This window comes from Liolophura sinensis, chromosome 3 (assembly GCF_032854445.1).
Source record: "Liolophura sinensis isolate JHLJ2023 chromosome 3, CUHK_Ljap_v2, whole genome shotgun sequence".
NCBI classification, from domain to species: domain Eukaryota; kingdom Metazoa; phylum Mollusca; class Polyplacophora; order Chitonida; family Chitonidae; genus Liolophura; species Liolophura sinensis.
Window position 1 is genome coordinate 13,469,934 of NC_088297.1, and position 25,384 is coordinate 13,495,317.

At 39.6% G+C, this 25,384-nt stretch overlaps 1 protein-coding gene across 1 annotated transcript; it reads left to right on the top strand.

Moving 5' to 3' along the window:
• LOC135463384 (PAS domain-containing serine/threonine-protein kinase-like) lies at positions 1-25,384 on the top strand. Its single transcript, XM_064740643.1, has 19 exons — positions 1-201; positions 1,065-1,331; positions 2,328-2,533; positions 3,114-3,281; positions 3,979-4,257; positions 4,772-4,922; positions 6,024-6,208; positions 7,447-7,561; positions 8,737-8,917; positions 10,524-10,701; positions 11,244-11,511; positions 13,549-13,721; positions 14,812-15,054; positions 16,084-16,209; positions 18,043-18,177; positions 19,667-19,866; positions 21,688-21,821; positions 22,547-22,687; positions 23,430-25,384. The coding sequence occupies exons 2-19, from the start codon at positions 1,124-1,126 to the stop codon at positions 23,768-23,770; spliced, it is 3,432 nt and encodes a 1,143-aa protein (XP_064596713.1). The 5' UTR covers positions 1-201; positions 1,065-1,123; the 3' UTR covers positions 23,771-25,384.

Here is a 25,384-nt window from a genome sequence, read left to right on the forward strand (position 1 = left end):
GCGCCACTTTGAAAGATCTCGAAAATATTTGCCGATGTCTGCTTTCTTATTGATTCAGACGGCAATACATGTTTTAGCACCGGTATAGTCTTTAACCCCTTCCGTGTTTTTAAAAGGACGACTTTTAACTCCTCAAAGTTTTACCCGAGTCACATCGTTTACGCGTTTTAGTCGCTGGACCCTTTATTTGGCTTTGGAAAGGTAACGACAACAACAACGCAGGTGGTTGGATACGAACATTCCCGTTTTCGCCAAACTCAGTTGTCATTAGTATATGGTATTGTATATAGTAAATACTGAAAATACTGTTCTCCATGTCAACTTTAGTTTAAGTTGTTTAGTAAGAGGACAAAGGAGATAATAAATTTTATTAATTTGAAAGTTGTATCAAAAGTAAAGGAACTGTCAGTATACTTCTGGTCTGGTGATGATAGAGTCAGAAACCATGTAGCCTCAACATAATTCTTAAGGTAGAAGTACGACCAAACGTTTTGAATGCAGTAAGGAGACAGAAATGCAAGATTTCTGGAAGCAGGTTTCCCTGGTGGTAATCTCAACATCTTGTTTTGCTGTTATTTTTTACTGTGATAGTCATAAATTTGATTGCTGATAACTGAACTCGTTCAACTAAGGGAACACCTTTTGCTACACAAAATTTTTATGTCATCTTTAGAATGAAGAGACCCATACCTGTCAGGCCGTAAGTTGAAGTGCAAGATGAAAAACCAATAAACTGGTCCTCAGGCTTAAAACTTTGGAACAAGTAGTTTAGCCTTTCTTGGTAATTTTCAGCATCAAGTCACATTGAAAAGGCTGTCGATTCAGGTTCAGGTTCAGCTTGTGCCCCCTTACAACTTGTGCCCCCTTACAACTTTTGCCCCCTTACAACTTGTGCCCCCTTACAACTTGTGCCCCCTTACAACTTCCATTTGGGTCTGCTGTTGGACTGCTAAAGTTAACTATTCTTCAAACCCATGATATCATCCTTTTTGTAGAAGACGACGTGTGAAATATTTTGAGTGTTAGACAAACTTGTAGTCAACTAAATTAAACTTTTATTTCAGGCCTGAAGTGATGTGTCATACAAGCGTTACAACAGTGTAGTCAGAGAAGATAAAATCTGATGACCAGCACAATGTTTGGTACACCATCGTATCCCTCCCCTTTGGACCGCATACGCACCGGGAGACGAGATCGTGCACAGCAGCTGGGACTGACACCCCATCTGGATATCTCCTTTGATGCTAATCAGTCTTTCCCTAAAACCTGTCGCCCCCAGCTGAAGAATGACAGCACACCTATCATTAAAACTAGGAAGTCTCTGTTCAAAGGTACTGCTGCTTTAATAAGACACTTTCACATTTCAGACAGTTTTTTAACCAATGTTGTGAATCTCTCTTTACATGGGAGCTGGGTTCTAATTTTCACTCATCGGTCTTTTTGTTTAAACTAGTGATGGCATGCTCACTACATTAAATATCTGTTTCATGGAAATTCTGTATTGGAAATTGTGTCCCGGTCGCAGTAACTTATAGTAAAAAAAAAATGATAAACTGAACATGCCAAGTAGAAAGTGTTACTTTGAAGTCTTAGGTTTTATTGCATGTGAAAAGCAGCTGGCACCTCGAACTTCAGAGGCCACTGTCTGCGACTGGGTGCTAATTTGACCACGGCTGCTCTGTTGTGGCAGGTATCCTGTGAGTGTCACTTAGTCATGTAGAAACATATTGATGTGATTCAAGTTTTTTAAATACAACAAGCAAAAGATGAGGCTGGAATATGATTACCCACATAAGATCAGATACCCAAGGAATTTTAGAGTTTAAATTTCTTTAAAAAAATCTACCCTAATTCCTCAACATTTTCGCATATAAACGATCAACTTTCAGTCAGATTTCTGCACCTTTTTAATTTGATTTTGAAGGCAAAATTACATTGGTTGAGTTGACCAATTTCAGGCATTCATAAAAAATATAATTTTATCAGTGTACACAAAATAATGCCCTCAAAATATGCTTGAATAAACACTTTGCAAACATGGGGAAAGATTGAAGAATTACAGTGCATGGCTTTGTAGTTTTCATCGCAGAAATCACTGTTACCAACTGACCCCTCCCCCCGCACCCCAAATTTCTGCTGAATGTGCTATTTAGTGTTGAAAAAAAAGTGCAGCTTAGTGGAGATGTTTGACAGGATATGCCTGGCAAAGCGCAGTGGATTACTCCACGCGGACTAGTTTTTGCTAAGCATAACCCAGGCCTCAATCAATTCAGTGAACATTTTCTTGTCAACATCTTGTCAATGTAAATGTTTACCCTCTTCCACAGGTACTGGCCTGAATGATGTGAGCTTTTCGGCTGGACATTCAAGGGGAAGTTTCTCTAACTCTCCTGACCGCAGTGCTAACACGTCTCTCGGAGAAAGCTGGTCCTTCTATAACTATGTGGGTGGAGGACTGTCTGGTATATCGTTCCCGACAGCTCTACGGAATCCCAACAAAGCTATATTTACTATCAATGCTCACACCTCAGAGGTATGGAAGTGGGACAGAATTCTGCTGTTTTAAACACAAAACTTGTGTTTAACATAATTACTATTAGCCCAAACTGTGGATCTGAAATACGGTCTTGCATTCTGAAATGCGGTCCTGTTACCCCTAAATGAAAGCCTGTATTTGTGTAAAGTGTTGAAAATGTTCTTGTCTCAGGTGATGGACATGACCATTGGGTTGCAGGGTCAGATTTCCTGGTTTCCTCTCCAGTTGTAGATGATCAGGCCGTCCATCAGCCTGAGGACATGGTGGATGGTTGTGGGCTTTGCTCGGTCTCTGTCTGGTCTCCTCCTACCATAATGCTTGTTTTTGTTGTATAAGGAAAATATTCTTGAGTACAGCAATGAAATAAATAATTCAATAAATGGTATCTTCCACTAACAACAGTGAGTGAAGAAATACAGAGCCCCAGTGTTAGGAAATTTTTTGAGAAACACTTCATGTTGGACGTTCACGAAAGAACTACGTGCTTAAGCAATTTAGTTAGGAAGTTTTAAGAAATGTGATTTATACCACACATATTGTTGAAATGGCATAAAACCATTATCACTGATTTTCTCAGATTCTGATGGCTAATGAGATGGCCTGTGAGATGTTTGAGTACGAGGAGTCTGAGCTGATTGGGATGCGATTGGAGGAGATGATCCAGCTGAAACACAAAGACCAGCGATCAGTGACTGAGACTCATCTTGAGGCTTCAGGGGATATCGTCGAGATCTGCGGCAAAGTCGTGAGTAGGATTTACTCTGCAACATTTGTCATATTTACCTGCTGCCATAGGAAATCACTTTCCATTGTAATAGTGACAATCTCAATTTACATTCTGTTTATGCAATGGCCATAGTGAATGTCGACTAATAATATTGCATTATAGCTGAAACCATGCGAAAGCTCTGACTCAAGATCAGATGATTTGCCAAATGGTTTTTGCCTGATATCGTCAGCGTTACCAGGCTAAAAATGTTTAAATCGCAAAGTTATTCATTGGAAGTTGTAAGTGAACTCACAGGCCTGTTATGAGATGATTTTGAGGGTTTTTTATTAAACAATTTGAAAAAAAACCATAAAAAATATGATTTCATCAGAATTGGTGATTGCTGATGTAATTTGAAGGTAGGGTAAGACAGTCTTGAGACACCTCAGACTTTTTTCTGAACATTCCTGAATAATGCCTGGTAAAATATGACGCGAATCCAACTAATCTCACCCCTACTTTCAGTCGCATAATCAATCTGTTATTTGTATTTGTTACTTTAGATATAATTTATGTGATTCTCTGCCCGTTTTCCTCCCAGCATAATGCTTGTCGCACATAAGTGAACTATTCTTGAGTACGGTGTAAAACACCAATCAGATAAATAGTTTTGCATGAATAGGAGTCTTAAGAACAGACAGGTGTAAATTTTTTTGTTGGATGTGTCATCCAGGTAGACATTCTTGACTCGTATGGTCAATTGCTCCCTGTGTCACTGTGGGTTAAGCCGCTTGGCTATGAAGGGGATGAGCCACGGTGTCTGGTCGTCATGGAGCCAGTGGAAAGAACCGTGGCAACAGTGGAGTTTGACACTGATGGAACCATCCTGTCATGTGATGACCAGCTGGCCCATCTCCATGGTTATCGTCACCCAGGAGATGTGGAAGGCATGAAGATGAACCAGCTCATTCCATCATTCAAGTGCCCAACAGTTGGCAAGAGGATGTCTAAAGTAAGTCTGACTACCAGGACAAGCTAGACCTGGTAAGTTATGGTGTACTATATTTCGTCAAAAGTCAGGCCTGTAAAAATGCACTTTCAGAAGTACACATCGGCTTTGAAATTATGTTTTTGATGCCAACATTTATGTGTTTCTGATATGAAAACGCGCTAGCGCAGCGTAATAACCCTGGAACCTCTCACCAATGCATTCGCTGTGAGTTCAAGTACGTGGGAAGGTCTCCAACAAGCTGCAGATGGTCGTGGATTTCTGTCGGGCTCTGCCCGGTTACCTCCCACCATAATGCTGGCCGCTGTCATATAAGTGAAACATTCTTCAGTATGGCGTAAAACACTAATCAAATAAATAAATAAATAAAAGTCCTTTCAACTGATAATAGAAGGAATGTAGAATTAATCCAGAAACGCATTTTTACTGAATAGCTGTGAACTGTGTGCTCACATAGGTCATTAAGTGTGTTTTACAAAAGTGATATTGAAAGTACATATATGTATGTGATTGTCAGGATGTTCGTAAGCAGCGTGCCACAGGCAGAACACGTGATGGTGCCACCTTCCCTCTCAGCATAGCCCTCAAGCTTGTAGAAGAATTCACAGACGGAGTTCAGGCAAATGTGAAACGAACACCCCTGCGTACACGATCACAGAACCAAGAAGGTAAGCATAGTCGTTTTGATAGCAATATAAAAACCACAAAAGTGAGATCAGTCAGGACATAATCTTAGGTTACTTCAGGGTCAGATAACTTGATGCTGATGTCCTAATTTCTACTCATAAATAACCTAAAGTGACTAAAATTAGCCCATTTACCATTCTAAAGTGCCCTTTGTGGTCAGAAAAGGGTACCTGCCCTTCAACACCAAGATTAGGAACTGTCAATATTCTGTTTATCAGATTGGTGTTTCACGCCATACTCAAGACTATTTCACTTGTATGACGACAGATGATTGTTATAAGATTTGATTTAGAGTTTACTGTATTGAACACAACACAGATGCAGTTAATAGCACAAGTGGACAAAATTGACTATTAAAACTACTCACCAAGCAAAGCCAAATGCAAGGAATTTTTTTTTTTTTTGTCCATATTGTTATGTGGTTCTCAGCTTTTGCTTTCATTTATTTTTTTAGATTTTTGTGAAAATAGTTAAAGGCATTCAAACATTTGAATTCTAAGGTAAGCTTTATGGGCCATGCTATAAGAGTTGAGGAACTCTGAATAACTGGAATAATGTTCATAAAAATTCCTTTCTTTGGTGAACATCAGGAAAAAGGTGAAAGGACGTTGGAGTTCCTAGATGCCATCAGTATGGCTCATAAAGCCCATCATAGTATTCAGTTGTTTGAATGCCTTTCAACACTGTTAAAAACATCTGAAAAAATAAATGAAAGTATTTTTACGCATAGTTTTCAGTTGTGCGTATGATGAACCTTCATATTTTAACTTTCTTTTACTTTAAAGGCTAAAGAACCCAAATTTAGACTGGACTGAAATTTGAAGTGTTCACTATGATCAGTGTGGTCACTGTGAGTTCAAGTCCAGCTCATGCTGGCTTTCTCTCGTGTGGGAAGGTCTGTCAGCAACCTGGGCTCTGCTCAGTTTCCTCCCACCATAATGCAGGCCGCCCTAAAATAAGTGAAACATTCTTGAGTACGGCATTAAAGATCAATCAATCAAATCAGATCTTTTCTTTCAGGGTGCATACATGCCTGTGTGTCACAACCTTCTGAATAACGATGACCCACTTTGTTTCAATAGGGCGTGAGGGTTTGAAGATCAGAGAGCCTCAGCCATGTGAGAAGGAGGTGTACGTTGGTGTGATTTGGGTGTTTGCAAACATTCAAGGCATGATCACCTTCCTCCCTGACGGCACCATCTACAGCATCAATGAGAACTTTGCCCTCATGCTGTTTGGCTATACACAGCAGGAACTGATTGGCATGGTGAGTGATGCTCTTGCTGAATGGCTGTGTAGGATGTTGGGGCATTGCTCTTGCCCACAGCTGATTGGACCAAAAATACCTTTCTGAACTGTCAGTCAAAAAGTAGCATTTGTCCAATCTTAATTAGTGTTTTTGGAAGTACATCAATCTGATGTCCCACACATAGGTTACAAATGTTCAACCTTTCTGTGACATTTGGGGGCCTCTGTGTCTCAAGTGGCTATCCTTTCACCAGTGTGGTTGCTGTGAGTTTTAGCTCATGCTGACTTCCTCAAAGCCCAATGCGGGAAGGTCTGACAGCAACCAGTGGATGGTTGAGGGGTTACCCCTAGGATCTGCCCTGTTTCCTCACACCATAATGCTGGCTGCTGGTGTACATGTATAAGTGAAATATTCTTGAGTATGGTGTAAAACATCAGTCAAATAAATAAATAAATTCTATGGTGTCATGACATCACTATTGCTTTCACTATGAATGGAATGAATGGTAGCCTTGTCACGAGGATGGTCTTTAAAGGGAGAGAAGACATAAAAATAATGTAATCTTCAATAAAATGTGAAAAAACCTTTATGCTTACTTTTTAATTTTTTTTTTCTCTGAATTTAAATGCAATTCAAACATGTTGTTTAAGAATCGCTATTTTCCTGTCAGCAGGATTGATGCTTACTGTAGGCTTCGTAATCAACGTTGCTTTACTGTACATATAAAAGTGTTCAGAAACCTACAGTAATATTTCGACAGCCAGTTGCATTGCGGACTGCCTACTTTGCCTAGGCATTTTCAGTTAAAAATTGATCAGGCCTTATCAGTGTGCATTTCCTTGTTCGAAACATATGCATGCACATGAACATTCGGATCCAATTTATTCCTTGATGGCCACGATATGGCTGAGATATTGCCAATGTGACGTTAATCATTCATTTACTCCTTGACAGTGTTATACAACAGCAATAAACAGTGAAGGTGAACGGTTATCGATGTGCTTTTGTTGAAACGAACAGGCAGTGGAAAGTCACAGTGGTATCAGGAAGTACTGGCGACAGTAAAAGATGAAGAATGCATATTTATGAAGGGAGGAATAGTTTTGAATAGTTAATTTTGCTGAGTAAATCAAGGTAGTTGACTAAGTGAAGATGAGATGGATTAAGTGTAGATGATTGTATCTTAAGGACAATTACTGTAGCCAAACTTAATTTCTTGTAAATTTTTATTTATTCTTTTCTTTATTTTTACCCAGCACATTTCTGACCTGATCCCAGATTTCATCGAGGTCATCCAAGGAGGAAATGACTCCATTAGCATACCACCCAGTGATGAGGACAGTCCTCAGATTGGCCCGCATTTGAATCAGAGTAAGTACTTCCCTCATTCCCTGCTTATTGTCTGCTCCCAGGTCTATATATAACGGACCCCCAAATTAGAGAAAGAAATGCTTCAAATTAGAGTACATGGGAATGTCTTCCAGCAACCTGCGGATGGCCATGGGTTTCCCCTGGGCGCTGCCCGGTTTCCTCTCACCATAATGATGGCCGCCGTCGTATAAGTGAAATATTCTTGAGTATGGCATAAAACGTCAATCAAATAAATAAATTAATAAATCAAAGTACAGTGCAGCAGATTTACAAAATGGTTGCACAGGTAAACTTTTTGCGGTGCACTTGATATGTGAACATGTGAATGATGAGATGCATGTGCGCACCCATACATCCTTAATTTGGTACCTTTTCCATCTCTTTGGTTTTTCTGTTTGTTAGAATTTTGACGTTGATGGTTTCCTCGCACTGTAAGGCTGGTTGCCGTTGCATAGGTATAATATTCTTCAATACGGCGTAAAACACCAATTGATACTGGCTAAATTTATTCAACTGTGGTTTGAAGCTTAATACTAAAGTCCTTGAGAACTGATGAAGGTTGATGAAGGTTGGGCCATCTGCTCATTTGCTGAGTTTGACCTCTTTTGTCACTAATGGTTAACATGGTCCTACTGCATTATGTGACTTGTTAGAAATGTTAAGCAACCGTCATTGACATGAGTTAAGCAATCCCGAGGCACAAATGACATTCTTTCCTTCACGAACAGTGTAAGTTCACAAACTTCCAACTCCTCATCGTCCATGTTGGCCTACTCTAAATAGCTTTTTGAGAAACTTTTTTTTACATGTTAAAGTATTAAATATGATAAATAATGGTCACATACCCTATTTCTTTGACCTTTTCCTGTATCTCTGCCACCAGTATTTTGAAATATTCTGAGAGAGTTTTGGGGGTAAACTAATAATTTGCACAGTTTTTCTCCAGCTTGCATCTTTAGTGACGCAAAAAAATCATTGTTAGCGTCATTTTTGTAATAATTGTATGCATACATTTCACTGAGAAAAAGGCTTTAGTGGTTGAAAAGGTTGGATATTTACAGGAGTCAAATTTTTGACAGGTCACATGATTATAGTAGGACATTTTACCTTCAACTATATAAGATTTTCACTGATAACTCCCCTGTTTAACTACTGTACTATTTTCTTTGATGTAGGTGACCCTATGGTGAGGTGTTCCCTACCTAACCGGAAAATTGAAGGAGAGCCACGACACAGCCCTATTTCCAGCAATGTCAGCAAGCAGTCCAAATGGGGCCTGGGACCAGCGTCCCTCTTTACTGGCCCTGGGGTGACATCCACACCTTCACGGTCACCTGCCACTACTGCTAAGGGACTGTGAGTAACAAATTACATCTTTGAAACTTGTTACCCTTTTCATGTTGCCTGTGCCCTTTGTTCTGTTGTATTGTTAAAAGGGAATAGTATGGGATAGCCAGGCATTGGTCTGATTTTTTTTTTTCTTCATAACTGAAAGTAAATTTCAGGGTTTTGTCTGATTTTAAAGGCAAAAGAAAAAAACCTAAATAAAGTATTTATTAGGTGACCATTGAACACTATCCAGGAAAAGAGTTTATTTTTTAAAAAAATTTTCTGACTGAAATACATTTAATACATAGAATTCTATGGTGGCCTGTTGGGATCCAAACAGTGACAGTGGCATAACAGCAATATTTGTGGCTTTAAATAGTTTGTTTCAAGGTTCATCTGTTGAACGCATTCATAGTTCTAATTGAAGATGCATTTTGAATGATGAAATATAGTAGCCTGTGTGTGGCAAAAAGTTGAAATTCTGCTAAAGTTGGATCAGTGGTTCCAATATAGCCAGAAAAAGCCCATGTTAGAATCCAAAGTTTTAAATGCGTTTTAATAGGTCGAAAAATATTCTAAAAAAAAAAATAAATAAAAAGTATTTTGCCAGAAAATATTGAATGGTCTTTTATCTGACATGTACTTCATGCTAGTGTATTCTTCGCCCTTTAAAAGAATAACCTAATGCCTAATACAGCATCAAACTTTTCCTGGTCGACTCTGTAGACTTTGCTCATGTTCTGCAAAATGTCAAGTTGTAGACATTTTAATTGTCATAATGTGTCTTGTGCAGTTTTGTTTCTCTTTATACTGATCAATCGTGAGTAAGACTCACTTCACAAGAACAAAGTGACACCAGGCAAATAAGCCATAATTTTATTTCTGTTGGATCAAATTTTTTTGCAAGCTTCTTTTTACATACTGATATAGCACGATTCGTGTAAATCTATTGTTACAAGGTTGTCGATATTCATTGACCTGTTTTTTTTGTACTTGACTGATACATTACTACTCTTCGCAAAGTTGATTTTTATATGTGAAAGTTGGTTAGCGCGCTAGCGCAGCGGAATGACTTAATGGGGTCGCGTGTGAGTTCAAGTCCAGCTTCTGCTGGCTTCCATTGCGCATGGTCATGGTTTTCACCCGGGCTGTGCACAGTTTCCTCCCCACCATAATGCTGGCCGCTGTTGTATAAGTGAAATATTCTTGAGTATGAGTATTGAGTATTCAATCAAATAAATAAATAATTAAATTAGATGTGAAAGCCATTCTGATATGTGCTTATGCTTAACAAAATGCAGTAACAAAAAATAATCTTGTCTTTCTTTTCAAGACACAACACCGATCTACTTTTGAAGGACTGCGTCGGAGATCGTAGGACAGAGCAAGGATGTGAAACCATGTGACCAGCCACCCCTCAGTCTTGACCTGGGCCAATCAGATTCCCCCCACCAGAGTCACGAGAGCTCCGTGTCATCAGACACAAGCTCCAAGACACCCCACGACTGTGCGTGAGAATTATCGTGGTCATCCCAGTCTGAGCAGCCTCTCGCCCATTAGCATGCCCGAGAGAGATTAAGAAAACTACTGCTCAGACAGAAAAACCTGAAAGCCCGGTTTCTCTTTTGAAAAGCACAGAACATCAAAATAAGATTAGTGAGAGAGATTTGAACAAAAACAATCAGCAGGGTGCAGAAAGCCCTGTTTGGAACACAATGGAGCTGTTAGCGGCTAAAATACCAACCCTGGACATTGTTTCCTCATCGTCTGATACGGAATTCGGATCAGATTCAGAAAATTTCAGCTTCAAGGTCAGTCCATTGGTGTTTCAAGGTCAAAGCAAGATGCTGAGAAAGAGGATGCAAGAAAAAGTGCTAACTGTTCAGAGTGGTTAAGTCAAAATGCAAAAGTGTCCTTAAGTGACCCAAACTTGAGACTCAGTTTTCCGGCCAGCCCAGGAAAAACTGACCGTGTAGCCTCTCCACTCTGTGGAAGTAAAATGTATAAGAGACAAAGACGGAGTCATGGAGGTCGCCTACAGAATACGTCAGTATGCGGGTCTGGAGGGCAGATTCCTGACTATGGTCAAAAACGAGTTAGCGGAAGTCTCACAGGCGGGGATGGACGGAGACAGTGGACGATTTTCAATGAGTCAGAACCCCCTGGAAGTGATGGATGGATCTAGATGTCACGCTGACAGGAGATCAACCAATCAACAGGCACCTGGAAAAGAAAATCGCCCAGGCTCAAGCCCTGTCACCAGTCGCAGCCTCCGTTAAAACCAAAATGGCCTCCACATCCTTCTCTGCTGTTCCCCAAAGGATTAACCCACTGCCTGTGGAATTGAATTCTCCAAATGTTTTTCATCAGTCGTTGGACCACGGCAACCAGGCCTGAGGATTTTGAGGTGATATGGCACAAACGCCATGTGCCTTGTGAAGATGATATTGTGCTGGAAAAGCTGAACCAGCGGACTCTGTCACCAAAGGGAGGCAATCGCTATTTTCCTCCCTTACAAAAAGAACAGCCGTGGTATTGTAAGGATTTTTGTCACAGTTCAGTGCTATTCCGGAGGGAGAGTTTTGTTGTCGATGGGCAACACAGAGATGGCACTAGCTTAGGTAAGTGTTGGGAACCTTGGATAGGTTGAAGCACTGGCATGCTGTGTCTATTAGGCCCTTGATGGATATGGTTGCACATTCTAATCTACCTACCGCTTCGGTGGCGTAATGGTTAGAGTGTCCTCCTCGGAAATCGGGGAGACCCGGGATCAAAACCTGGGTTGGGTCATACCAAAGACTTTAAAAAATGGTACTTGTTGCTTCTTCTTTTGGCACTCAGTACTTAGAGGTGAGGGCAAGGAAACACAACTGCTAGGCCTGTTGTCAGTGTAATGTAACTGGGTAGGGTGTCATGTCTGGTGTCTTCAGCATGACACTACAGAGGGTCAGCACTTTGGTGGCATGGACTCACCCTGCCGCAAGAAGATACAGTATATACATGTATACATCTATACATGTATATACACTTACTGACTCCTTATCATCATATGACTGAAAAAATTGTTAAATATGACGTTAAACCACAACCATTCTTTCATTCAGTCTTGTCTAGCTCTTGCTGTTTAGGCTTTACCTGTAAGTCAGCGGGTGTTTGTAAGGTACCTGGCACAAAAAGATCCCGACACTCCAGTTTCCGTCCGCCCATTAACCTACCTGCTAGTGTATGAGCACAGCGGTAAACACCAATCAGATAAATAAATAACATGTGGGAAAGTAAATTCAAGAAGCAGTGTTTATGATGGCAGGTATGGGTATTTGTAACTGATTAAAGGTGAAGAGGCCCATGTTGGCAATCGATGGTTATTGTGCTCCTGCTTTCCACCAATATGACATGATTGGTCACACGTGGATAAATTCGCCTGTAAAACATAAAACTTACTCTTGGGTTTGTCCCTGACACTCAAGGTTCCCCCATTCAAAATATACGGGTTTTGAAAAATTGTTGATTCGTTTATTGAAATTGTTGATTAGTTTATTGAAAATTGTTGATTAGTTTATTGGACCACAGCCTTCAAAAAAAAAAAGGATAGTTCTTTGTTGGCTCATTGAAATTTAGTGGGGTTCACCAGCTCTCTACAAAGGGAAGCAAATCTTGTAACTCATGGAAAAACAGTGCCCTCTACCTATTTGAATAACCATGTCAGCTCACTTATTCATGATTACTGCTGTTGGTATTGAAATCAGTTGTATTGTTATTTAAGTTGGTACGACCACTGCTGTTTTGTGGGTTACAAGATTTGCCTCCCTTTGTAGAGGGCTGCAGGACCCCATTGTAGCTCTCACCCCACAAATGATCAGCCCATGACCAATGAGGTTGTGTGCTCAAATCAAGCTCCTGGTTTGGCTGCAGCTTTATAGCAGGCGATCTTTTAGTGGCAACTCACTTTGCAGATTTGGTTTTTGTATGCATTCTTTTGATTGCAGTTGTATGAGATAAGCTTTCGTGGGTAAGGTTTTGATCTGCAATCCCCAAAAAATAAATCAAAATCGGACGATTAGTATCATTTTTTTCGTTAACATTTTATTTTTTCATTAGTACGTATTGTTGCGCTGATTGTTTCAATATATCAACAACAAAGCAGTTCATTGTCAAGGTAGCTTAAAAAAAAAGGTAGCACCAGACTAAATGTATATTTATATCCCCCATGAAGTTTAAGAAGCATAAATTTGTTGTTGTTGTGGTGTTGCATAACAGAGATATCGCAGTTGAAAGTAAGCAAAAGTGCACACATTGAGAAAATCCAATACTGCTGTGTAATCAGCCTGCGAACGAAGCTGTTTCCATTTAGATTACCTGAGGCTAGTTTACCTTTTAACTGTGTGTGCTTTGGGTACGCATGATGTGACTTTGTGTTGGCAGATGCTCCAATGTCTAAACGCTGCGCATCTCATGGCCTCCATATGAATTCCACATGAGAAAGTGATTCATTGAGATACAACCACATCAGAAAAAAAAAATGGCCATGACCATTTAGATCAGTCTCCTCTTTTTGAAATTACTCAAGTATAATAATTGTTTAAGGAACTTCGTTCTGTGTCAATATATGTTAAGAGCCAATTCTGGCATTGAGTGAAATAGTCTCTGATCTTTGACAGGTATATCTTTTCAATTGAAGCGGGTAGACCTGGAGGGTGGTAACTTCCTCTATGCAATGTGGTTGTCACGTGACCCACGGGAACCTGGGGAAGGTGGCCGCTCATTCGCCAATCTCACTCTGGCCTCTAGTCTCAACAGCACCATGGAAACTGGCAGTTTTAGTCTGGGAGAGGTAAGAGCTCTGAACCACAAAATATATATGAATACACAATATCCGTACGAACTTTGGAGTGAAAGGATTTGAAACATGAAACACTTGTTTTTCAATTCTTGACATGACGTGTAGGATGTAGCCTAACATATTAAAGTACAAAAAAACTTTTCAACTTTGTTATCTTGGCATGAAACAGCTTTAAGCCACAGTTTTCCTCAATTCTGAACAGTCAGTATGGAAATTAGATAGCCTGCTGTGGTGACATCAATGGTGATAGATGTCAAAACAACTTTATTAAGGGGGAGAGCCAGAATTGGGGGCGCTAGGCATTCTCAATATGTATTTCATCAATGATGTCATTTGCGAATATTTCTGACCACTGACTGATGGTAAGCATATGAAACAAAAAGGTTTATTTCCGAATATTTCTGACCACTGACTGATGGTAAGCATATGAAACAAAAAGGTTCATTTCCGAATATTTCTGACCACTGACTGATGGTAAGCATATGAAACAAAAAGGTTCATTTCCGAATATTTCTGACCACTGACTGATGGTAAGCATATGAAACAAAAAGGTTCATTTTATGAATATTCCTGACCACTGACTGATATAACGCATATGAAACAAAGGGGTTCATTTCCAAATATTTCTGACCACTGACTGATGGTTAGCATATGAAACAAAGAGGTTCGTTTTCAGATATTCCTGACTGACTGATAGTAGGCTACTCATATGAAACAGAGGGGTTATTAAGAAATGTGAAACATTCCTGAGAAACGAGATTTTTTTTTTCCTCATTGATTTGGCATATCTTTTTTTTCATTTTCCTGTAAAACCATATTACATCATGTAGCATACTGATATTCCACTGCAAAATGATGTCGCCCCTTTACTGCAGGCTGGGACTGCCATCAGAATTTCTTTATTAACGAGGTATTTAATTTAATTTAAGGGGGCCTGGGTGCAAGATGACATGAAAACCTATATGAGATCTGATTATGACAGCTATTGCAAATTTGCAGTTGTTTCAGTAGTTTTGCCAATTAAATAAACAATTTTATAGAAACTCGTCCTTCAAAATGCTAATAACCAAACCTCCTTTAGGCCTTAGTCGAAAAGGCACAATCAGCTTCTAAAGTTCTTGGAGATGATCCCATCAAGCAGTACCATTACAACATGACGAATGATGAAGATGATGCTGATGTCAACACTTCTATGGAAGAGGGTGTGGTCTCTCTCAGTGAGGGGCGTGGCTTGTACAATGAAAACTACGACACACTACGCTGTATAGGGAAGGGGGCATTTGGTTTTGTGCGCCTGGCACGGAGAAAGGATAATTATCAAGAGGCAAGTGTATAGATTACCAATTTTTTGTCTGCGTGTTATGTATGCACGGGTCTACTAGCAACCTGCAGGTGGTCATGGGTTTCCCCCGGGCTGTGCCCGGTTTCCACCTACCATAATGCTGGCCGCTGTTGGGTAAGTGAAATATTCTTGAGTACGGCGTAAAACACCAATCAAATAAATAAATAAATAAATATATATGTACACCACAGAATTTTCTACAGGTAAATCATAATTTTTTTTGTGTTGTGCATTATTTTGAACTCCCTTGCCAACTAAAAAGTTGTTCTATCTACATGTAGTAAATAACTCAAATTCAACTTTTGTCGCTTCACCTACTTCCGTATTTCAGTGGGCGTGTCAGATTCCTGGCATCTGTAGTCTAGCCAATAGGCCCATGCTTGTTATAATGCTAAGGGAACTGTTTCTCGAAGTGGTTGTAACTTTACGCCGGTCGGAAATACCAAGGCGATGAACAGTATGCAGTGTGATGGTGATAAGGCCGAAGTAGTGCTTCCAACCTTTTGAGAAACAGCCCCCAGGCCAAGCCCCAGGTTTTCCCCGATCTCTGGGTGTTTTCCTCCCACCATAATGCTGGTCACGGTCATATAAGTGAAATAATGTTGAGTAAAACGTAAAACACCAGTCAAATGAATAAATCATTCTTTGCACTCGGCATCATATTGTTATGTGATGTCTTTATGTAATCAGATAAAATTCTATCAACACATAAAAATTCGTCTGATAAGAAGAACCAGAAATGTAAATGATTTCTGTAACTCCTGATTGTAATTTACAAAAGTAGGCAAAAAAGATTGGCCCGAGACCTTTTAGGTTATATTAGGGCAGGACATACAAGTGTATATATTTGGCATGATAAGAATACACTACCCAGTATAGTTAATTAGAAAATGTCTTGTGCAGTAAGACATGTATAACTGTGAATTTGAGTTATTGTTGGAAACAGAGTGTTTGTGCTATATGTTGCAGAGACTTGTTATAATTGTGTTGTTACTTTCTGATTTCTGTCAGGTGGTTGTAAAGTTCATCCGCCGTTCAAAGGTCCTCTCTGAAGGTTGGGTGATCGACGAGGATCTGGGAAAATGTCCTCTAGAAATCAGCCTGCTTTCCCAACTTCATCATGACAACATTGTTAAGGTGTGTCTGTTTGTCCAGCTGTTACCTTTTGGTTTTTTTAGGGTGAATCTGGCTGTCTGTCTGTCTGTTACACTTGGTTAAGGTGAGTCTATCTGTCTGTTACATTTTGGTTTGGTTAAGGTGAGTCTGTCTGACTGTCTGTCTGTCTGTCTGTTACCTTTTGGTTTGATTAGGGTGAGTCTGCCTGTCTGTCTGTTACATTTGGTTAAGGTGAGTCTGTCTGTCTGTTACATTTTGGTTTGGTTAAGGTGAGTGTCTGTTCAGTTTTGGTTTAGTTGTGGGGAGTCTATTCATCTGTAAAGTTTTGGTTTGGTTTAGGATAGTCTGTCCATCTGTTACATTTTGGTTAGGGTGAGTCTGTCTGTCTGTTACATTTTGGTTAGATTGAGTGTCTGTTACATTTGGGTTTAGTTAGGGTGAGTCTGTCTGTCTGTTACATTTGGGTTTAGTTAGGGTGAGTCTGTCTGTCTGTTACATTTGGGTTTGGTTGAGGTGAGTCTGTTTGACTGTCTCTTATGTTTTGGTTTCTGTCCAATAACTTCTTTTTTTTTTTCAAATTTTGTTAGAAAACCAGCCTGATCTGTGCAAAAGTTCTGCATATTTAACCATTTCTTTGGTTCTGATTGGACATTGGCTTTCATTCTATGGATTCCATGTAAGGTGCGATTTCGATATCAAATCAACGTTTGAAAACCGACTCGATCAATACAATACTTAAATTTTATATGTTGAGAGTGGGAATGTAAATTATTCTAAAATAGCTGCAAATATTTAATTTCATGTTATTCAATGTAGGAACATACTAAAGAGGAATTTAATTGCTGTGTTCTTTAGGTGTTTTTTTTTGTTGTTGTTGTTGTATGGATTACTGTAGATATCACTTTAACTGTCTTGCAGTGCAAGAAGATGTAAAATTATCATCATCACTGTGAACTACTTAAATTTCTTCTAGAACTAATTTTTGCAGATTTCAAGCTCAATACTTTATCGTGAAAAATAATTCCAGTATAAAAGAATTCCAATATTGAATCGTATATTACAGGTAGGAGTATTAATGAAGTGAAATGTTTTCCGAGCTGTCATTAGTTTGGATATGAAAGCCTGACAGATCAGCTAAATTTTAACAGCGTTAAAGAAAAATTAGGCTTTGAATTTCAATAAACTCTAGTGATAGGGCTGGGTGGGAATACAATAATAGATATAAAAATAGATAAAAACATCTTTTGTCTAATGAACATCGCTTTGATGCATGCTATCCAATTGGTTGTCTTTCTCCTCTAGACCAATGAGTGAGCTTCTAACAAATTGTGAACTGTGTGCAACAACACAATGGCCTTACAACGGTAAGGTTAGTGGTTTCTGACCGGCTACAGAGAATGATTAGAACCAAAAACAATCCAGAACTAATGGTGTTGCTTGACTGAGTTAATCAAGAATGAATTACTAAGGTTGACAAATTTGTTGTTGATCATCAAAGGTTAGAAAACAAGTGACACCTCTTTGAATACTGCTCACAGTAGGTTCGAAAATAATCATACATAGTGATAATCTATCCCTTGTTGCTTTAATCTCTGATCCAGATTAATAGGATTAAAGCCACCCTTAATAATACCTGTTCGAGATGCTTAAGTAGTTTCAGTTGATATTAACTAAGTAGGGATATTAAAGATTTTCAAGATTTCTGTCATTATTACGCGAACCCATTTTTGAAGTAAATTCACGAAAATAAATTTCAACGAATAATAAGAACTTTACAGTATATTGTATTTTTTATATATATTATATTATATATATATATATTTTTTTTTTTTTTTTGAATCCTTGCCGTGGCAGGTAATAGATGTGTACGACAATGAAGACTTCTACCAGATGGTGATGGAGAAGCATGGCAGTGGCATGGACCTGTTTGAGTTCATCGACCGAAACCCCAACCTGGACGAGGCCCTGGCCAGCTATCTGTTCAGACAGGTGAGACTTGGCCCTTATCATCTTGTTCTTAAAAACTCTGAGGGAATAGAGGTGCCCATGTGGCAGAGTGGTTTGGTGTTTGTACAGCACAATGATCCAGGCCTGGGATCAAAAGGCGATCTTAGATTTATTTTAAAACTTCATCCATTAAACTCTGTATGTTCCTTTCTGTTATTTTAGCTGAAATTTATTTTATAATAACTTTACCATGTCAAGCCATATTTTGACCGTATGTACAAAACAACAATTTTAAAGCAATTTGAAATTTTGACTTTAGTCCGAGATCACGAAATAGTCCATTATCGCTTCGTGATCCCAGGTCCTTAAACGTCTCACCAATTCAGTTGCTATGAGAACTATCCCACCTCTCCAGCTAGAAATGGGAAGGTTTTCCAACAATCTGCAGATAGTCATGGGTTTCCCCAGGGTTCTGCCAGGTTTCTTCCCACCATAATGTTGGCCCCTGGCATGTAAATAAAATATTCTTGAGCAAGGCTTAAACCTCAAATCAAGTAAATAAATTAACAGGAGTACATCTTCGTTTGTAGTGATTAGAGGTGCTTGAAGTTCAATCTGTAGGACACACTAGGCTCAGATTCAAACCCGGCCTTGAGCAGGGAGGTTGTAGAGACTGCCCTTTTACTGTTCACAAGGCCTGGGTGGATAATAAACAGTGGTCAGGGCTCCTGGGGCCATTTGCGCCGTCTACCATTTGTTAACGGTGACTTGTCTTTCTCGAGTATGGTGTACATACCCCTCATTAACAATGGTGTAGCATATTCTTACCTTTTCACTGTACATCCTGTGTTCTACCTGCACAGCTTTGGTGTCCCAAGTCCTTCATGAATATTCATGTCACTGATCCTATGTTTCTGCCTTCCCACTAAGGTGTTGTGACTCCCTCATGAATATTCAATTCACTGGTCCTATTTTTCATATAATGTATTCACAGCCTAGGTTTTGTGATTCCCTCGTGAATATTCACATGGTGTGTTCCTGTTTCAGATAGTTTCTGCAGTGTTCTACCTTCACAGCCTAAGTTTCGTGACTCCATCATGAATATTCACATGGTGTGTTCCTGTTTCAGATAGTTTCTGCAGTGTTCTACCTTCACAGCCTGTTTCGTGACTCCCTCATGAATATTCACATGGTGTGTTCCTGTTTCAGATAGTTTCTGCAGTGTTCTACCTTCACAGCCTAGGTTTTGTGACTCCCTCGTGAATATTCACATGTTGTGTTCCTGTTTCAGATAGTTTCTGCAGTGTTCTACCTTCATAGCCTGTTTCGTGACTCCCTCGTGAATATTCACATGGTGTGTTCCTGTTTCAGATAGTTTCTTCAGTGTTCTACCTTCACAGCCTGTTTCATGCCTCCCTCATGAATATTCACATGGTGTGTTCCTGTTTCAGATAGTTTCTGCAGTTCTACCTTCACAGCCTAGGATTCATGACTCCCTCTTGAATATTCACATAGTGTGTTCCTGTTTCAGATAGTTTCTGCAGTGTTCTACCTTCACAGCCTGGGCATTCTTCACAGAGACATCAAAGATGAGAACGTGATTCTGGATGAGGAGTTCCAGGTGAAACTGATTGACTTCGGCGCTGCTGCCTACCTGAGACCTGGACACTACTTTAAGACGTTCTGTGGGACCCTAGAGTACTGCAGCCCAGAGGTGCTCATGGGGCAAAGGTGGGTGACTCATGGGATTCAGGGTGGACTTTGAGGATATGTGAAATGTACATGTAACTGTTCAGTGCTTAAAAACAAAGAAAACACTAAAATGAAATATGTATCCGATGGATGATCATTAAAAACTGTCAAGGAAAATAAATTTATTGTTGTTACAGTTTGTTTAAGCTAGTATAGTGCATTTGAATATTTTATTCTATGGTGGCCTTTTCTGACCACAATGGGACCAGTGAGGTCACAAGGTTTTTGCTACTTAACACACATTAGACAGCTACATTTCATCATTCTGAATGTGTATACATATAGATCTATGCATGCATTTGCTGATTTGACCTTGAAACAAATTATTTCAGACCAAAAGTATAGATTTGACATAAATGATACCTTTTTTTTCAAAATAAACCACTGCAGAATCTCATCTTTTAACACAGTTTTACTCGTTTTGAAAAATTCTACAAGAAAATAAATCCAACTATTTTCCTGGAAAGTTTTTAATGCTCTTTCATATTATACTTCATTTTAGAATGGTCTTGCCTTGAAGCTACACATAATAAAACAGAAATAAGGAAAGAAATTCCTTAGAAGTTTTTCTCTGTTGGAGTACATTTGCCATCTTTGGATTGCAACAGCGGTTTATGCATATTTTCCTTGAGAACTTTTTCAAAAAGTGACATCAGAGGTTAGGTTGTGAGCTCATTAACTGTCAGACTGATTGATGATGTCAGCCCTATGTGTCTCAGATGCCCCATGAGCCTCGTCACCAATTTGAATATGCAGTCACTGTGAGTCCAAAACCAGCACATGCTGGCTTCCTGTCCGGATGTACGAGGGAAGGCCTTCTAGCAAGCTGCTGATGGTCGAGAGTTTCCTCTGGGCTTTGCCCTGGTTTCCTCCCACCATAATGCTTTGCCGCCGTCGTATAACTGTAACATTCTGGAATACAGTGTAGAACACCAATCAAACAAATATATTAAGAAATTACTGCTGAGAGCTGATAGAGCATTACACTTAAAACCATTTCTACCATCCAAAATGAAAGCTGAAAAGCTTGTTTATACACATTTGACCATATATGTTAGAGCATGATGCTAAATGAATATCAGGTACATATAAAGACAAGAATCCATTAATTCAGTGTAATTAAGGATTGAGTGTTAAATGTGTGGTTAATGTAAATGTACCAGTACTTATCTTTAAATCGCGAGGTCATGATGTCTCCGGTCAGTACCGTGAAGTCTACATAGTTCTCGTACACCCGGTGACCGCTTCAGTGGCCTATTGATTAGAGCATCTGCCTCGAAGTCTGGAGACCCGGGATCAAATCCAGTTCTGCTCATACCAAAGACTTTAAAAATTGTACATGTTGCTGCTTCACTTGGCGCTCAAGAAGATAGAGGAAGGAAACATGACTGGTTGGGCCGGTGTCAGTATAATGTGACTGGGTGGGGTGTCATGTCTGGTGTCTTAGGCATGGTATTTCAGTGGCGGCAGCATGGACTTGCCCTGCCACAAGAAGACACAATATGTGTACACACACCTGATGACTCCCCATTGTCATATGTCATATGAAAAATTGTTAAGTACGATGTCAAACCCCATGCATTCATTGATGGATTGATTTGATTGATTGATTCATTCATTCATGTCACAAGTGGTAAAGTTCGTCGGTACAGCTTGCCTCCAGGCAAACTGGTTTCTTCAACTCATACTTTCTGTCATGACATCAAATGAGTTAAAAACTTGGTCAGACATTTAATATACAACAACAACAATGTAAAATGGTGTTGATAAGGTGGTGTGAATCTTTACATGTTGTTTCAGTTACCGAGGTCCAGAGCTTGAGATCTGGTCATTGGGGGTCACCCTCTACACTCTCATCTTCAGAGAAAACCCATTTTATGATGTGGAAGAGACAATAGAGTGTACCCTCAAACCCCCATTTGTCGTCTCCAACAGTGAGTACATGATCTGTTAGGGAATATAGCCAAGGCATCGGACAGAAATAAGAGTGAAAGTAGACAATAAAGAGTACCCTCAAACCCCTATTTGTCGTCTCCAACAGTGAGTACATGATCAGTTAGACAGGGAATGTAGCCAAGGCTTCAGATAGAGATAAGAGTGAATGTAGACAATAAAGTGTACCCTCAAACCCCCATTAGTCGTCTCCAACAGTGAGTACATGATCAGTTAGACAGGGAATGTAGCCAAGGCTTCAGATAGAGATAAGAGTGAGTGTAGACAATAAAGTGTACCCTCAAACCCCCATTTGTCGTCTCCAACAGTGAGTACATGATCAGTTAGACAGGGAATGTAGCCAAGGCTTCAGATAGAGATAAGAGTGAATGTAGACAATAAAGTGTACCCTCAAACCCCCATTTGTTGTCTCCAACAGTGAGTACATGATCAGTTAGACAGGAAATGTAGCCAAGGCATTGGACAGAAATAAGAGTGAAAGTAGACAATAAAGAGTACCCTCAAACCCCTGTTTGTCGTCTCCAACAGTGAGTACATGATCAGTTAGACAGGGAATGTAGCCAAGGCTTCAGATAGACATAACAGTAAATGTCACCTAGTGATTAGCATGCTAGTGTTGAACGATGAACCTGAAGCCTCTGTTGAATTCAACAACTCCAAACAAATAAATAAATAGATAAAAGTGATCTGATTGTTTTGTCTCCAGCACTCATGCTCCTGCTTTCCTGCATGCTGCGTAAAGATCTGCGTTGCCGAGCAACCATCCAGGAAGTGAACAAACACAACTGGGTGAATCAACCGGTGGACATTTCACAATACAGCTGGGAAGATGTGCTGCCCAATTCAGGTAGATCTTAAACATTGCTGTCTGACAAGAGTGATGATATTTCTTTATGAATTTGAAACAATGACAGAAAAATGATAAATAGTTGATGATAGTTGATAAATGGTTAGATGTATGAGGCGAAATCCTGCCTCTTGTCAATTTTTCTTGTTTAGCGTTTTCTGGCAACTGGCTTCTTGTTGAGGATTTCAGCAGAGAAATTCCCTTTGGCATAATGTTTTCCCAGATGAGCTAATTTACACTCTGCCTGAAGATACCCAAATGGCCTTATCCCGCCGTCTTCACCATAGTGTATGAATCTGTGGCAAAGCATGTTGTACATGGTTCAGTTTAAATGTTATCTTTAATATTGGGAATATAGCTTTGCCTAGACACTATGCAGGATGAGGTTTAGAGCTGTGCAAAATTTGAGTTGCGTGAGCATCGTCTTCGTGGGTTAAAAAAAAGTTCTGGAGAAATCACTTAACTGTTGGGGGAAATGGAGGGGTTGGCTTGCTTTGGGAGTGGGCCAGTTGAAATTAAACAAAAATTGTTTTAGTGAAGTGATGACTTCTGCCCGATGTTCCCTCAGCTTTCACCATTGAAGTCAAAAGGTTCAAATCCAGCTCAAGTTTATTTGATATTTTTCCTTTCCTTTTCCAAATTTCTTGAATGTGGCATTTTATACACCAGTGAAGTGAATAATTAAGTAAATAAATAGATAAAAGGCTATTGAGGTAAGTCAGTATTTATGTCCCCATTCCAGAATTCTATGGTAACACCGCAGCAGACCATCGTGAAGACTCCAGTCCTGCTGAAGTCAACAATTATACGTTTGAGTTCAGTCGGGATAAGTTTGTTTATCACGGAGATCCAGAGGCTGGTAGACATGAAACGGAGGACTTTGATTCAGAGTCAGAGTCAGAAGCAGAAGAACTTGAGACAGAGCTACAGAGGTGCTTGAATCTGTCTGAAATGAACGAATGCAAGGTTTATGTGTATGATGATGATGACGATAATGACGACGATGAGTATGATGTGGATGATGTTGAAGGTGCAGAGCTGTCAGAGGTTCATCATGACAGAAGACTTTTTGGAGACTGCTAAGGCAGCTTTATTTTAAGCCGTGATGCAGAACTTCAGAGTTACAAAGGTGTTTGAAATGAACGAATGCAAGGTTTATGTTGATGAAGATGGTGATGATTATAGGGTATCAAGTGTTCAACATGGCAGAAGACTTAATGGACTGTGCCGAGGCAGATTTATGATAGAGGTTTCATTTAGAAAGTATTTTATACCTTCAGGATAACAAGGATGTTTTAGAAAGCTACGAGCGTAACTTTGTTGGAGAGACATTGTTTGCAAAGAAATCGGCGCCATTTCCATTGCCTTTTTGATGTTTGAAGAAACCTTGACCATCATGTTTAGTACTCTCTATTATCAGGAAATGTTGATTATTTCTCGTCTTTTGATCAAAATCCAACAAGGTGTAAAACTCCGTCAGCAAGGTTGAAATCTTGTGTGACATGCAATATCTTGATTCTGATATATTTTGTGATATGCTCAGAAAGAAATGGCTACCATTGAGTTTTCTTCACTTTAGTGCGAATTTGATCTCTGGGCTCTGATGTCAAGAGATGTTACCTGGTGCAAAATTAGCTTACATGGTGCGTAAAATGCGAAAATTATACCACTGATGGTGCCATTCATTTTAATCAATGCAACCTACATGTATACCTCTGTGTTATGCTACCGGTGCGAATCTTGTGAACCAGATTGGACTACTCAGTAAGTAGTGACAAACTTCTGTTCACTAAGTTCAAAAATATCAGCTAGGCTGGTTATCTGACTTTTTTATTTTGATAATTTTAGTACCTCAATAATCAAAACATTCTCCATACTTTTAAATTAAAGTGGGTGGTGCCTCTGGGCACGAAATACCTCTTATATATGTTAAATTAATACCACCAGTGAAGACATGAAATATATCAGATAGATCCTTTCTGCTTTATATAACAGTTGGAAAAGGTGAGAGACCAGTTAGATATCTCAACCCTAAGAAAACAAATAGTAGTAAACATTGTTTTGTGGCCCTCAAATTCAGCTCATACATGTGAGGCAGATTTTGTGAAGATAAGTACATCATGTTGGACAACAGCTTGGCTGGGACCAAATTAAATCTCTCTTTAGAGTGGGATGTCATATTGTAACCTGGGCTGAAAGTCATCAGGAACTGTGATGAAGGGATTGAGGTAAATCCATGAATAGTAAGGCGTGAACTGTCACTGATTGCTGCGCACGTAGGACCAATCCACTCCTAGATATTGAAGCGGTTCACTGATATTCAGCCAAACATCAATACCAGCACATTGATGTCCAGCCAATCCTAAGTATCCATACAATGACTTCCAGCCAGTCATCAATACCAACACATTGATGTCCAGCCAATCCTAAGTATCCATACAATGACTTCCAGCCAATCATCAATACCAACACATTGATGTCTAGCCAATCCTAAGTATCCATACAATGACTTCCAGCCAATCATCAATACCAACACATTGATGTCCAGCCAATCCTAAGTATCCATACAATGACTTCCAGCCAATCGCTCATACCTACACATTGATATCCAGCCAGTCAAAATTACTGGTACACTAATGTCTAGCTGATCATATATGTCCTATTAATCATTAGTACCGGTTCATCGATCACTTCAGT